Genomic DNA, 17,092 nt, shown 5'->3' with positions numbered 1-17,092 from the left:
AGTGACCTATACTTTCTTATTGCCTTAAATAAATGAGAATTCTCTCGTCTCTTCGCATGTTTCGCCATAGTTATCCAATTTTGGTGTCATTCTCAACCTTAGACCAGAAGACAAGTATGTTTAGTTGGGCTTAAAAGTTACTTTTTCAGCATTCGAGAATAAGTTAAGATTTGCTTTATATAAAAGTAAGTTTTGTTGGGAAATAAACTAACTTTGACTGTCATATTTACTCAAGTAAGCTAAAAAAAGTTTGATTTTTTAAGCATAACCAAACATACTCTTAAGGTGGAGATATATAAGTTTTCAAGCATATCTAGGTGAGGACAAAGACAACCTTCCATATTCTTGAACCTTTTCACCTTTTATAGTGTCTTGTTCTTGAATTAGGTGGCTTTTGTCAAGTTAGGAATAAAGAGCCCACTGGTTTTCCTCCTCTGCTAAGTATTTGTTTACATCACAAATAATGGAGTTGATCTCGCGTCAAATTCTTGATTAAAAAATAAAATTCCAAATAAATAGAATCCAATACAGGCAATATTCTTTTATAATCACTGGAAAAGTTGTTCAAGTTTCAATTATTGATAATTGGGTGGTACGTGAAAATATATTAATCTTAATTATTGATGTTCGTGTTATTTGTGTTTTCGATTATTAACTGTAGACAGCATGCCACCGCAAGAAATGTCGTGTACTTAATTTTTTTTTTTTTATTTTCTAATTGATTCTGCCGTCAGAAGACCGTAAAAGAAGAATCGAAGTATAAATTTGAATGAGTCAATAAAGATAATTGCAACATGTGAAATGTGACTAGCTTTCAAAGTCTGAATTAGTTGTTCCAACCACATTGCCAGTTGCCCCATAGCTTGTATCCATTTTAATATTGTTGGAAAATTTAATGTCGCGTTACATCATAGTCACGTTGCAGAAGCTTCCGATGAGCGATCGATTCATTCATAATTGCCTCTATATAAAAATTTTATAAGCCCCTGTTTAATATTCACTAAATAAAAAAAAAAAAAAGTAATGCTTTTTAATCACATTAAAATTACAATTCAGTATTTAATGCTGCATTAACTTCATATAAATTGGAGTTGTAACCTGAGGTTAAATAGCATTATTCATAAATTAAAACTTTGTTCTCAAATTTATGTTTATTATTCATTTGCGCAATAAAATATTTTGAACGTAAGTTTAATTTTTTTTTCCTACTTTTTAATAACACATTTTTTATATTATCACTATTCTAAAATTCATTAATAGATGGATTTTAAAATATTTGAATGGATTTCAAATTTAAAAATACATATAATCAAATTTTTTGAGATTTCATCGTATTTAATGAGATTCTTGTGGAACATGTGGAAATCTAATTCAAATCCACAAAATTCATTAGGATTTAAAATCTTTTAAAATCCATTAAAATTATAATTGAGGTTATTTTGATATATGGTGTTAAAAAAGAGAGAAAAATAATATCTTCTTCATAGTATCGTCCAAAATAATGTTTCAAAATTGCCTTTAGAATATTCATTATTGGGTTTAATTTTCTATTGCATTTTTTTTTCCACCTGTCATTTTCAAGTGTTGGTAAAGCACTTTATGAAACAAATGTAAAATGTTTTAACACTAATTTGTAATGATAGTTAACCTAATTAATTAAATTGTTAAAAATGAAACGTCAACTGCAAATGTGGGCATGTACAGGTAATCCGTCCTACCTATGCAATTTTGATTAATCATTTAAAATTTTTATGGTCTATTCAAATTGATTAAAACTAAGATTTAATTAGTTCCATATGTACTGTTGTTTCGCGCGGGTTAGTCGTAAACAATTAAAAAGGGATCAGACGATTGTATAAGGGACAAACCTCTTGAGACAAAGTCCTAAAAATGGGCGTTTTTACTGACGATGACTTTACAATTGAAAAATAAAACAAAATGCCTCCAAGGGGCGCAAACACACGAGTTACTGAAAAGAAGTGTTTAAATCTAAGCTAAAAAATTGAAAGTTATATATTTCTGTGTTTGAGAGTGTTTGATTCGGGGTCCTCTGCTCTATGTCTTTTCTTCCTTTTATACTCCCTGGATGCTCTCTTCGTGATCAACCGTCTAAAAACTGTTTGATCGCTCTATAACTGCCCACTTTCTTCATGGTGGCCAACTTGTCATGAAACTGCCTTTTCTAACTGCTACCATTACTTTTGGTCGTTCAACCGTCTTCAATTGAATTCCTTGAATCGTGGAACGTGATAGGGCTACTCAATAACTGCTTCATTAACCGCACTTTTGGGTAACCATAATATCTTATTTTTGCTAAGATCCTAGACGACTCGAAGGTTTGGGCGAAAACAAAGTCACAGCTCTGGGCGACTGCATGGCAATCTATTCGTTCAAATCATGGGCGACTTGCAAGCTTGGACGATGGTATTACCGTGTTCATGGGCTTCCCTATTTGGGCCTTTATCTTGAATTGCCTAATTGGGCCGTTCTTTGGGCCATCTGATTTGGGGATCCTCCAATTGGGCTTTATTAGTTGGCCTATTCGATTTGGGCTGAACTTTTTGTGTGTCAACAATTACCCCACAATATGGCAGAATTAATACAAATTATTAATTTTTGTCATATTCACTTTGTGTTTCTTAGAAACATTCGAAATTCCCAAGAATTTCAATCATTGTTTTCCTCCATAGCTTGAAAAGGTGCGACATTTGCAAACCCTTATAACCCCCAAATACACGCCATTTCATTGCACCACTAAATCACGCCTCATTGTTTCTCGCTTCTCTCTCGCAATATTACTGTTCATCTTCTTGTTTCTCAAGCAAACTTCGACAAACTCTATTTCGCTTTTAATGGCTGCTTCACAATCCCAGTCTAATGACTCCTTCAGTTTCGAAGACTTCCAGAAACTCCTCACTCGGTCATATATAACTCCGAACTTCCTTGCACCAGCCAATGTCGAACTCAATGAGTTCTATTTAGGTCCTTCATTCAACAATACCGAGACTATCGAACAAGCGGCGGTCGGTCAACTGTTCCCTTGTACTCAAGGCCCTCCGTTTCTAAACTCTTTGCCGCTGAGGCCGCTTCCCGAAAGAGGTATTCGCACTTGGCCTAAATCTGATGTCGTTTTCCTTAGATGACATGCTCGCCTTGTGGACCATGGTCCTACTAAGGCAATTTTTGATAGTGCTAGGATTTCTGATTTGTTAGAAATCTCTCTTCAACCCCCTATTTTTGACCCAACACTTTTTCCAATCACTATAAGTTTTTCGTCTTCTGAGTATAACACTTTTGTTTTCCCTTTTGGTCCCATGTTCATTACCTTAAGGGATGTTGGGGCCCTAGTAAATCTGCCACCTTTGGGCGATACCATTTTCCCTGGTATTTTGATTTCTGGTGTCGCCCCAAAATTTGATAAAAAACTCACAAAGTCTTATTCAACCCTGCAAATCTGTCATAACCACTCAAGCGCTGAGCCTTCCCATGCTGAGTGTGTGGTCTTTTTTCAGATTTGGCTTTGTAAATACATTTTGTGTGTGTCAAGCATGAAACCCTCTATGAGCTATTTACCCATAGTACACGAATTGACATGTGGTAGGCCTCTAAATTTGTGTTCTTTCTTTTTAGCTGCCCTCTATAGAGGCATGACTTCTCTTCAATCCCAATTGAAAAATGGTGCATCTCCCACTGGCAGTGGGCCTCTTTGGTTCACTCAAACGTGGTCGAGAGTCTATTTCCCGCCGCTTGGTGCTTTATCATTTTCCAGTCCTTCTGCTAGCTGCTATGGGCTAGCCATTGATCCCCCGACTCCTGTAAATATGTCCATAAGGGATATTTTTTCATTCTTTTATACTTTGGATTCAATCCCTTCCTTCTTTCATTTTCCTCCCTTTTTGACTCCAGATTATGTGCAACCTCCATCCACTTTGGATAATGCGAAAACCTCTCTGTTCGTTTGGATTCAGTTTTTGACCGGGAGGGAGTTGTTCCATGATATTTTGACTGGGACCAATGCCAAAGCTGGGGTTGAAATATATGCTCCCCAATTTTTTGCTCGCCAACTTGGTTTTGGCCAAACTTGGCTCGTTCCTCCTTGCTATTCAAGAAATTTGATAGACCGCTTCCACACCATTAATAAGGCAGAGACAGAAGTTATAGATGCTCGCAATATTCTTTTAACGAGCAACTTTTCATTAGCCCTCTTCAATCCTAGTCGTGCCATCCATCCCCTTTTTGAACGACTCTGGCCCTTAGTGAAGCGCAGATTGTTTGCGACTGATGTTAATCGTGCTTTCCATTCACTGGACTAGCCAAACATTTCTTCCACCTCTCCTGTTTTAGTCATTCCTGTGTCCATTAGGAATCCCTCTTCCCCTGCTCGTGCTAAACATTCTGCTCGTCCATCCACTTCTCTTCCTGCCAAGCCCATTGCAGCTAAAAGTGCCCCAAGCCGCAAACGGTTAGCCTCAGCATCTCCCATTTTGGAGGATAATGCTGATGATGATGATGGCACTCCTCTCATTGTTAGGAGGAAGGTAATTAAATTGTTTTACTCACAACCATATCTTTCCATACTTGAAACTTTTTTATGTGCTGATAGTTTATTTGGATTTCTCAGAAAAGTTCAGCCTCTCTTTTGAAGGCTTTGGTGTTGGCAGCTCCTGCTCCATCATCCTCTGCTGAGGCTGCTTCGTCCAAACCAGCTGATGAAGGGACTACGCTTAAAGAGAAATCTTCAGTCCCAGAATCTTCATCGCAACCAATGGATGAGCCACCTTCTTCCCAGGGCGTTGACCCCCCCCAAACGTCGAAGCAGAAGGTAATTCATTTTTTAATACTTTACCTTTACCTTTGCTTGTGCTATTGGTTTTTGATTTGTTGCTTTTTGAGTTCTGCAGATGCTTCCATGAGTCTGCCCGTTGCGGCAAGGTCTTCTTGCTTAGACAAGGGAAAGTTCTCACGAATGGTGGAGCCACAGGTGGTAGATTTGGCTGGGGATATGCCACCTTCCAAGATTGCTGATAAGGTAATCTTTGCTTCACCTTTACTTTCACTTTGTTTAGTGTAGTGGAAACCTTCAATGTTGGCAACTTTCTTTGCGGGATGCTGATAAAATTGTGCGTTCCATCCAAAACTTCTTCACTTCTTGGGGGCAAGTCAAGACATCTCGCCCTGTTTCAGCCAGTCGTCCTTCTGCTTCTTCAGAGGAAGATATGAAGTTCCTCAAGCAGTGAATATTTGAGTATGTGTTCTTCATGGATATGGACATTGGTAAGGCTAGTGCTGCCAAGCATAAGGATAAGCTTGAGCATTTGAATACGAAATTGGAGCAAGCACCGACACTTCTGTCGCTCAATCTTTCTGTTGATTTTAAAGCGACGTTGAAAGTTGTCCATTCCGAGGTCCTCTCTTTGCTGGCCAAAAATGTTGAACTGAAGGCCAAAGGTACTCAATATCTTCGCGCTGTATTTGAAAGAGAGTCCTTGCTTTTGGAAATCAACAAAGTTGAGGACGAATTGAAAGAAATCTCTTCCGAAGTCATGATTGAAGACTCTTTGCTGACTAGTTTGGCTGCACAGATGAAGGAGCTTCAAGCCAAGATGGATGACTGCAAGGCGAGAATGGCTGCTAAAAAGCGTAATGGCTCCCAAGGAATTGAGCGAACCAAGTCTTTGGTCGAGCAGTACAAGAAGCTGGAAGTTGATGATGATGTTGTGGCTGAATTAAATATCACTTCTTCTCGGCAGAGCGAGGACTGGGGGAGACTTAGGGAAAGAATTCGTTTGGTATGTGGCGAATTGTAACTAAGACATATAATGCCTTAACTTTTTTCTTTTTGTAATTTCATATTGACTTTCCCTTTGTAATAACTTTTTTCTTTTTGTAATTTCGTATTGACTTTCCCTTTGTAACCTTGTGCTGATATCCATTGCTAATTTTGATCATAATAGTAGCCATCATTGTTAATGAATAACTATTTTAGTTTCTTGTATATTTATTGACGTTTGTCTTTTAATCGTCAATCGCCCAAACATTTAACTGCTTTATGCTAAAATTTTTGCACATTTTCTCTTGATATTTCTGCCCCCCATTTTTATTTTTTTTAAAACTTTGGGCCACTTAATTCCATTTACTAGGCACGAATGTGGCTGTTCATATTCTGTCTCTTCACCTTCACCCCCTTATAAATGCACGTATACTTCACACTTTTCATCTTCATTTCCATTTTCCTTTCTGCTTGCTGAGAGTGCTTCTCGGCCTCTCTGCTTGCCTTTGCAGCAGTACAATCAGGATGGCGATCAAGGCCAATACACCCTCTTACTCGGCGATCGACCGGGAGATTAGTTTGCTCTTAATTGTAGTTTATAGAGCATTTAGTATCTTATATTTTGCAGCTTTGTAATGAACGTTTGATAATAAAGGAATTTATTTGAACGTATTTCGCTCTGACCCTTTTTACTTTACGATCGTTCAACGCAATTTGATTACACTTTTATTTGTTTACTTTCCCATAAGGAAGGAACATATTTTTTTAAATATTTTCCATTAATGAACCTCATGTGCTTGGTACCGTCTAAATCTTCCAAATGATAGGATTCATTAGGAAATACATTATTTACTTTATATGGTCCTTCCCAATTGGGCGACCACTTGCCATACTTTGAATCTTTGCTATCTAAAGGGAGTATTGTTTTCCAAACCAATTCGCCCAGGATGAACGACTTGGCTATAACTTTTTTATTATAAAATTTAGCCATTCTTCATTTTTGAACTTGCAATCTATTTAGGACGTCCAACTTTAATTCGTCCAACTCCAATAAGTTTTGAACTAGTGATTCGATATACTCACCATCATTTAACTTATGTTGCAAACACACTCTGATCAATTGCACGTTGATTTTCATAGGCAAAACGGCCTCTTATCCATAAATAAGTTGGAAATGAGTAATTTTGATATTTGACCGAGGCGACGTTCTATGAGCCCATAAGGCCTTGTTCAGACATTCGTGCCAATTTTTGGCATTTTCATCTATCATTTTCCTTATGATATTTTTTAGAATCTTATTAGAAGATTCTGCTTGTCCATTGGATTAAGCGTAATATGTGGAGTTCACTAATTTAACCCCAAACTCGCTCAAAAATTTATTCACTTGATCCCCATTCAAAGATGTTCCGTGATCTACCATCAAAGTTTGTGAAATTCCAAATCTATAAATGATGTGATCACGGATAAATTCTATGACATTCTTTTGGGTGATCTCCTTTAAAGGTACCGCCTCTACCCACTTAGTGAAATAATTAGTTGTAACTATAACAAAAATATGTTGCTTGGACGATGGGGGATAAATCTTCCCTATCAGGTCTATCGCCCAACCCTTGAACGGCCAAGATTTAATAATAGGTGCCATCTCTCGTGCTGGCGCCCTTTGTATTGGACCATGCTTTTGGCATGCTAAACAACTCTTTGCATACTGAACGCATGATTCTCCCATCTTTGGCAAAAAATATCTACTCCTAATAATTAACCATCTCATCATTTGGCCAGCTTGATGAGCTCCACATATCCCTTCGTGCACTTCAGCCATGATCGTCCTGACTTCTTGCAAACTTACACATTTTAGCAATATCCCATCAGAACGTTTCTTAAACAACTCTTCATCTATCAGTGCATAGTTTAGTAAACGCAACTTCATTTTTCTACTATCTCCTTTATTTGATTCTTTAAGGAACTCCTTAATCTCTGCCCTCCAATCTATTGTATCTCCATCTTGTATGTAATGAATTTCAATCATTCTCGCCCTTCTTTGGATCACGGGCAATATGGTTCCATGCTTACAAGTAGACTTCCAATTTAAAACCTTTGAATACCTTGAGGCCATCTGGGCCAACTCATTTGCCTTGTCATTATATATCATATTAACGCATTGAAGTTCTACTTGGTCGAACTCTTCTAACAACTCTTGGACGATTTAATATTGACTCATGATGGAATCACTTTGGCATTTAAAATCACCAATCAATTAGTGAATTACCAATTGAGAATCACCTCTAATGATTACATTCTTTACCCCCATATCTATTATTAGTTCCAGGCCTACGATTAAGGCTTCATATTCGGCCTGATTATTGATGCACATCCTATCCAAAGTGAATGCGAACTTGTAGCAAATCCCTAAAAGATTTATCAATGCTACTCCTACTCCTGCACCTTTAGAGGTTTTTAACCCATTGAAATACAACACCCAAGGTTTTAGTTCGAACGAATTGATTTCTAATTCAATTTCTTCAGGCATGTCAAGGCATGGATGATCGGCTAGAAAATTTGCCAAAGCCTGATTTTTGACTGCCTTTTGGGGGTATGTATTGTATTTCGAATTCTGATAAAGCTAACATCCAAAGGCCTACCCTTTGGTGTAAAATAGGGCGAGAGAACATATACTTAATCAAATTTACTCTAGAAATCAAATAAACGGTTACGGGCCGTAAATAAGCCCTTAATTTTGTACATGTGAAATACAATGGAAGACATAATTTTTCGATAGCAGAGTAATTACATTCACATTTTGTTAACCGTCTACTCAAGTAGTAAATCGCCATCTCTTCACCAAATTGGTCTTCTTGCACGACCATTCCAGCTATTGATTTTTTTTCAGTCGATGCATACACTTTCATTGGCCGTCCTTGGATTGGTGACACCAACACTGGTGGACTTGATAAATATGTTTTCAGACTTTCAAAAGCCTTTTGATATTCTTCTTTTCAGATGAATTCGTCCTGATTTTTCAGCTTTAAAAGTGGCGAAAAGACTTTAGTTCGCCCTGCACAGTTAGAAATAAAGCGTTTTAAAAAGTTTGCTTGGCCTAGAAACCTTTGCAATTCTTTTTTGTTGCTAGGTGGTTTGGCCTCTAAAATGACATTCGCTTTATTTTTATCAAGTTCAATCCCTCTTTTATATTCCAAGAAACCAAGAAAGTTCCCTACATTAACACCTAATGCACATTTCAAAGGATTCAACTTTAGCTTATATTGCTTCATTCGCTTAAATGAATATCTTAACTGTTCGAAATGGTCCTCTTCTTTAATGGATTTCACCACTATATCATCTACATACACTTCAACAAACTTGCCTATCATATCATGAAAAAATAAATTCATTGCCCTTTGATAAGTTGCTCTTGCATTTTTCAGGCCGAAAGACATGTCTACCCATTCAAAACATCCTAGAGACCCAGGGCATCTAAAGGCAGTTTTGTGTATGTCTTCCTCAGCTATATAAATTTGATTGTATCCTGAATACCCATCCATAAAAGAATACATGACGTGTCCAACAGTTGAGTCTACTAAAGAATCTACCGTTGGCATTGGATATTCATCTTTGGGTGTGGCTATGTTTAAATTCCTAAAATCTATGCACACCCTTAGTTTACCATTCCTTTTTAGTACTGGCACGATATTGGACAACCATTCGACATACCTGACTGTTCTAATAAAGCCTGCTTTTAATAATCACTCTATCTCTTTCTTAATCTCAGGGAGTACATTAGGAGCAAAACGTCTGGGAGGTTGCCTATGAGGTTTAAAATTAGGCTTAGTTGGTAATCTATGTTCCACCAAGTCTCTATCTAAACCAGACATTTGTTCATATTCCCAAGCAAAACAATCTTTATACTCCTTTAACAAAGCGATTAATTTATTACTAATCTCTTGATCGAGCATCTGGCTGATGAATGTTGGACGATCTTCTCCTTCATTGCCAATACTTACTTTAATCAGAGGGTCTTGTGCTTGAGCGTATCTAGGCTTGATGATCCGCATTATTTCATCGTCCAGTTCCCTTGTAGGCACTTCTTCTTCTAAACAATCCACCTTGTTGACTTCTCGGCCAATACTTTGTTCCAATTCGAATACTGCTAATTTGTCTTTCAACGCTTTCAGGGCTACCTCTTCTTTCGTCTTGTCCTTGCATTCTTTATTGAAAACCATTAATTTGGCTTTGAAGGCCTGAATATCGGCCATTTGCTTTTGTTGCTTAGAACTCATTCAAGACTCCTTAATTATTTTTTTGCCGATTACTGACTCTTTTAGGGCCACTATATTTGGCCTCATCTGACCGAACATTTCAGTGAGTGCGTCCACTGAAAATGGCTCTTCACTCTGCGCGACAATCTGAGTTTCTTTCCCATCTTGGACTACCCTGACAGGTCCATAGTTTCCTTCGTACATGAACCTTTCCACTGAGTTTGCTTCTGCGACAAAAGGCCTATGATCGGCCTGCACCACCTCTACTTCACCCTTGTTATTCCAAAAAACCAGGCATTGATGGAGCGATGAGGGTATAGAGCGACTTCCGTGTATCCAATCTCTTCCTAGTAACACATTGTAACTAGTAGGACCATCTATTGCAAAGAAGACTGTGGTCCTAGTAGTTGTCCCTATAGTTATGTCCAATGGCATAACTCCATTAGCTGCAGTTACTCCTCCATTGAAACTTGTAATGATGACTTCTGTTGGAATCATATCCCATTCTGTCTTTGCAAATTTCCTCATCATCCTAGATGGAATGGTATTTATATCTGCTCCATTATTGACAAGCACTTTTGCCACAGGTATGCCGTTAACTAGAGCTTTAACGCACAATGGTCTCAAGTGTTTAGTCAATTTCATGACTGACCGCTTAAAAATAACATTTTCGGCGGCCTCTATTTCTACTTCCTGCTTGTTCTCTGTCGAGTTATCCTTTTGTGATAAGTCAACGTGCAGCATATCGCACTGAGCTTCTGTCTCCTGAATTTCCTTTTTACTGTTTTCTAATGCTTCATCTTCAGTTACCCAACCTGTGAGAGAAGGCATTATTCTTGGAGGTGATCCATACTTTTCAGAGCGAGGCACTCTCTTCTTCCTTTTGGGCATCCCGTACAGCACGTAAAAATCGAAAGAACGCCCAGATGGTTCTCCCAATAAGTCTACTTCACGAACTCCCTCTCGATGTAGTTGCTTCAACAGAGTATTGTATGATACTCCTCTTTTTCTTCTTTCTGCTTCCAGATCGATTTCCTCTTCAATATCTGTCATACCATCATCTTCCTCACCATTGTAGGCCTCTCTAGAAGTCTGGCCTTCTTCATATTCCAGCACGCATGCTTCTCCTTCGTTATCCTCTCTTTCTTCTTCTTCTTGCTCTTTATTCTTGAACTCATTGGCCAGTAAATAGTTATTAGCCACGACAGGAGGTAACGTACCGAATTGAATAGTAAGGGGCTGATCTGGATCTTCTCCATCCCTTCTGTCTCGCTCAAACTTTGATCTCCCAGAAGAAGTTTCTGGCAACTTTTTCATTGATTCTTCTGTATCAGTCTCTTCACTGTCTTTTAGAACATTTTCATTGGCTACCTCAAGTAGTTTAGGCGCCTTAGGACGTGGCATTCCCTGTTGTTGCCTCATCATGCGTCCATAATTTCGTTGGAAACGCTTTTGTTGGGTTCTAGTCATCTCGTTGAAGGGTATCGCCTTTTCTGCATTATACTGGAACGAATGCCATACATTTGGTTGGCAAGGTTGCGGCCTGAATGTTCTCCCATTATTTACTGGCCTGAACTGCCTCTCAAAAGGCGGTCCCTTATAAAACGATGTATCTCGCCCTCTACCAGGTTGAGCGTTTGGGAAGAAAGTAGGGCGATGGGGATACTGCCATATCCCTGATTTCTCCGTATTCCCACTCACTTCTCTTTTATATCTTGCACACAAGACGTCTTCATCCTTTTTTGGCTCCTTCCTTTTAATACGCTCAAAGACACTGGGATGTGGTCCAGGGTCTTCTTCTCCATCATCTATAACCAACTTGAATTTTGACAACTTGTTTTTGAAACCAAACGTCACCATATTCACTCCAAGTGGCTGTGGAAAAGGATTTTCATCCACTGCCATCTTCTTCTTATCATCGAACGTAATTCGTCCTAATTCAATGACATCCTGTAACACATGGCGAAAAATCAAGCAATTGTTAGTCAAATATGACCATGTACTATGCCACTTACAATATTTTTTACCCTTAATTTGTTCAGAGCTTGGCAATTTATGCTTATCGCTCAACTTTATCTGCTTATCTTTATATAATTTATCAAATATAAGGTCAGCTTTGGTTACATCGAACGAGAACGTTCTAGCTTTTGTGTTTTCATCTTTCATAAGCTCATCCTTACCTGATAGTCTAGGCTTAGCCATTATAGGACAAGTATATGTGTCTCCTTTGACTAATTCGGCCAAACACATTTCAGTCTGATCGTATGCCTCGTTATTGATGGTATGAACATCAAAATTTGGGTCTCTATAATAAGTCCACTTGCTAGAATTTTTTATCTGCTCTTCTTCTCTTATCAATCGTTCATACCTAATCACGTTCGCGCTCAATTGGAAAAGGTCAGGAAATTCCTTGTCTTGGAATTTCTTTTTCAAATCAAAGTTCAAACAACCTTGAGCGATTTTCACAAACTCTTTTTCTGGTAAAGGTACAAAACATTTACTTCTTGCTGTCTTGAACTTTTGGAGGAAGCCTTCTGCCCATTCGTTTGGCATTTGACGTAGATTCGCCAAATCGGCCAAAGTAACTTCAGACTCAGTCTTATAAAACTGAGCATGGAATAATTGTTCCAATTGTTGCCATGTTTAAACAGAGTTCACTGGCAAATTGATAAACCAGGAGAAAGTTACTCTTGTTAATGAACTAGGGAAAAACCTCATTTTATGATAATCAGTTACGTCACCACTTTGCAGTGTGAATCGTCCTATGTGTTCTAGAGTAGACACCTCCCCTAAACCGGTAAACAGTGACAATTCTAGCACTTTATACCCTCTAGGCCATAGATATGCTTGGTCTACCCAATCAGGATATGGCTTTGTGAAAGTCGGCCTGATGACAGGACATACCCCAAAAGCCATCTGATCCTGTACGATTTTTATAATTTGATTCCTCAACATGACGTTGGGGTCATATGGAATTCCTACGGTTGGTTAACCGGTTGATTTGTTTGAGGCCTAATGTTTGGTCCTTGATTGACAACAAAGTTACCATGATTTGAGTCATTGTTACCATTAGCCTGAACATTTATTCCCTCATTAACACGTGGGGTATTCTGCCCATTATTTAGGACATTATCTCTTACATTTAGATTACCCCCCAAGTTAGACGTACCTCTACCATTATTCTGATTTGGCATTACACCATCCCCCTGGTTTGAAGTAGAGGGACCAAAAGGTGGCTTTACCCCCTGATTTGGATTTAGGACTGGGGGATTATATCCCACAATTGTCCTAGTTTGAAAGTGGTTTGCAAGAGGCATAACTGGTTGACAAATTTGGCCTACTAACTTATTCATTATTTCGTTCAAAGTATTCAGTTGTTTGGCCATGTTATCATAATGTGCATTCCCATTCTGGGTAAATCTTTTCATATCATGAATATTTCGAAGATTTACCTATTCAACGACATCTTGTGTGAGTTCTCCAAGTAGTGCACGCATAGTTCGAGGACTCAAGTCTGTCATTGATTCGTAACGACTGTTACTGCTCTGATTCTGTCCATCTGTTCGTAGAGAGCTATGCTGCTCCTCATATAGCTCGATCACAGATTAGACTCCTCCCTGACTTGCTGCTTCCTTATCGGATCTCTGAGGCATATTGTTTCACCTTTTGTATCTTCAACATCAAACACCAAGGTCCCACTGGGCGTGTCAAATTGTTTCGCGCGGGTTAGTCGCTAACAATTAAAAATGGATCAGACGATTGTGTAAGGGACAAACCTCTTGAGATAAAGTCCCAAAAATGGGTGTTTTTATTGGCGATGACTTTACAATTGGAAAATAAAACAGAATGCCTCCAAGGGGCGCAAGCACACGAGTTACTGAAAAGAAGTGTTTAAATCTAAATTAAGAAATTGAAAGTTACATATTCTTTGTTTGAGAGTATTTGATTCAGGGTCCTCTGCTCTATGTCTTTTCTTCCTTTTATACTCCCTGAATGATCTCTTCGTGATCAACCGCTTAAAAACTGCTTGATCGCTCTATAACTGCCCACTTTCTTCATGGTGGCCAACTTGTCATGGAACTGCCTTCTCTAACTGCTGTCATTACTTTTGGTCGTTCAACCGTCTTCAATTGAATTCCTTGGATTGTGGAACGTGATAGGGCTACTCAATAACTGCTTCATTAACCGCACTTTTGGGTAACCATAACATCTTATGTTTGCTAAGATCCTGGGCGACTTGAAAGTTTGAGCGAGAACAGAGTCACAGCTCTGGGCGACTGCATGACAATCCATTCGCTCAAATTTTGGGCGACTTGCAAAGTTGGACGATGGTATTACCGTGTTCATGGGCTTCCCTATTTGGGCTTTTATCCTGAATTGTCTGATTGGGCCGTTTTTTGGGCCATTTGATTTGGGGATCCTCCAATTGGACTTCATTCCTTGGACTATTCGATTTGGGCTAAACTTTTTGTGTGTCAACAATTATACTGTGATGTATTGAACAATTTGAACTCTGTTATCAATCTTGGAAGGACACTGAAAAAAGAAGAGAATATTCACAATCCTTGTACTCAGTGTTCGACGTTTAACAGCTTCGAGAGAGGGAAATTTTACTTGAAGATGACCCAACTTACAAGTTTATCTCACGTTGATCATTTCACTTTAATTTCTTTTAATTTGATCACCATTTTTTAAGTATGTAAATTAAGAGTCTATACATTTAACTTCAATGATTTAAGTTTCTTCAATCATGATTTTGACATCATACATTATTGTTATATTTTTTAGTAGTTATCTTATACAAGATCATCTTTCTTTTTCAGGTTTTTTGGTGAGACTCGACAATCAATAAAACAGGAATTGTAGTTTTTATCTTTTGTAGAACTTTAATGATTTTTAGATTTGTATACTTATATATTACAAGTAATTGTTTAGCTTCGCTTACGTAATAATGTACTCATAGGATGCGTTGTTAATATTTTTGAAATTTTTTATTTTCGATATTTGGAGAGATTGTTTAGCTCAATTATTTTATTTATTTAAATAATATTTTTTTAAGGGATATTGTTGAGTTGTGAACATGTAACATATTTAGTAGTTGGAATTTTATATGTTGGAGGACTAGTTAAAAAAAAAAAAAATGTTAGTAGTAAATCTGTAGAGTTTGTTTTAACTTTGTTTGCTTTTAATTTCAACATAACGATAAACTAAGCACATGCTTGGGTATGCTTAGAAGTTATAAGTATTTCGGCTCAATATTTTTAGGCTAAAAAATAAGTGGATTGTGAGTCTCACGCAATAATTTTGGATGATTCCCATCCAATTCGCCTGAAATGCACTAAAAATGATAGTTTTGGGAGCTGAATGCCAAAACAATTTGAAGGGGACCCAAATGCTATAGGGTATGCTCAGGGAGCGTGGCTGCAAATTTTCCTTTTGTTTTCTACAGCTTGTATCCCTGTTTGGTACATATTTTTTTAAATTTATTTTCAAACACACATTCTTCCATTTCACGTCAACCCATAAATTTTTCTTACTTTTAAGTTTAATCATATATTCTCCAAAATCACTTTTCATAAAATTTATTCTAAATAAACTACGTCAAACATGTCATTGTGGTTGGTTCAAATCTCTTTAGAAATCATTCATGTTTATCCCTTCAATAATAATAGTTATGTGTTGTGAAATAATTAGATAATTATTGATGATTAATTAGTATTATCATAATATATAGATAAATCTTATTTAGTTTAGAAAATTTATTTCATTTTAATTGTAACAACCGTAACTCTTATTTTAGATTCTATAAATATAGGGCATTGATTATTAATAATACACACAAATCTATTGATTTCTCTAGTTTTCTCTCTTTTTCTTTCTAGTTTATAACACTATACAAGTTTCTTTAATAAAGAAATATTTTTTTTTTTTAAGTTTATCAAATAAAATCTTAGAGATACAAACTTGCAATGAGAATTTCAAATAACAATCAAGTCCCCAATTTTTTTTTGTTTGCTTTCTGCCCCCTCTGAAAAGTACTAAAATATTTCTTAGGTACAACCTTGAACTCAATTCAACAAATATATTCTTCCCTCCATCAAGTGTCATTTCTTATTATCTCCATACGTTGCACAGACTCCATAAATGTTCTGCAAAATTATTACATGCAAATAAATTAGAAAAATTATTCTTGGGTAGATAACCCCTTATGTGAATTGGACACTCGACGGCCCCTATTGGAGGGTGCTGCCCTCTATGTACCCCAAGAATAATTCAAATTAGAATAATATAATTCGTTTAATTATAGACAAATAATTTATGTCCACTGTTAAACATAAATGATTAATAATTAATTTTCTCCTTCCACTACTAGCTTAAACTTTAAAATGAGAAAATAAAGATAGATGCTCAAGATTCAGCCCTGTTTAGCCTCCATTTTAATTTTACTAAATTTTTTCTTTTTTTTTTTTCAACCAAACATTCTTCAATAAAATATAATTACACGTAAACCCAAATTTTTCATTATTTTTTAATCACACATTCTCAAAAAATAACTATTCTAAATACATTTTTCTCAAAATCTCATTAAAATAGAGCCCAAATAAGGGCAAAATTGCTATCAATGCCCATTTACTAAAATTTTAGGAGAGCGCATTAGTGGATAGATAAGAGAGAGTGAATAAATGAAGGACAGAAAGAGAGAGTGAATTTTTTGGAAAATAAAATTTTACTCACCTTAAAGAAAATATTTTCCTTGATATTGAGGAAAATATTGTCTCGTGATTAAAAGTAGGAAAATATTTTCCATAAAAAAAGTCAATTAAACAGAAAAAAAGTAAGGATTTAGATAGAAAAATACATTTTTTCATGAAAAATATTGACAATCAAGTGCACTCCTATATCTAAAGTAATAATGAAAATTTCACATATAGGAGGTGGATATTAGATCCCCTTGTCCTACCCTATGTAATAAAAGATAGTTTTATAAGAATATAAAAAAAATAAAATATATGACAACTTAATTAGATAAATAAATAATCAAAATACAAAATAAGTATGTATAATATTT

General features: G+C 36.8%; 1 protein-coding gene across 1 annotated transcript in view; it reads right to left on the bottom strand.

Moving 5' to 3' along the window:
- Window positions 1-16,024: 16,024 nt before the first annotated feature.
- LOC111389918 (auxin-responsive protein IAA29) overlaps window positions 16,025-17,092 on the bottom strand; it is a 2,846-nt gene continuing 1,778 nt past the window's right edge. Inside the window, exon 4 of the mRNA XM_023014905.1 lies at window positions 16,025-16,172. Within this exon, the coding sequence (XP_022870673.1) occupies window positions 16,121-16,172 (52 nt within the window). The 3' untranslated portion in view covers window positions 16,025-16,120. The remainder of the gene's footprint in view (window positions 16,173-17,092) is intronic.

This window comes from Olea europaea, unplaced genomic scaffold (assembly GCF_002742605.1).
Source record: "Olea europaea var. sylvestris unplaced genomic scaffold, O_europaea_v1 scaffold632, whole genome shotgun sequence".
Classification (NCBI taxonomy): Eukaryota; Viridiplantae; Streptophyta; class Magnoliopsida; order Lamiales; family Oleaceae; genus Olea; species Olea europaea.
This window is presented reverse-complemented; position numbering and strand designations above follow the sequence as displayed.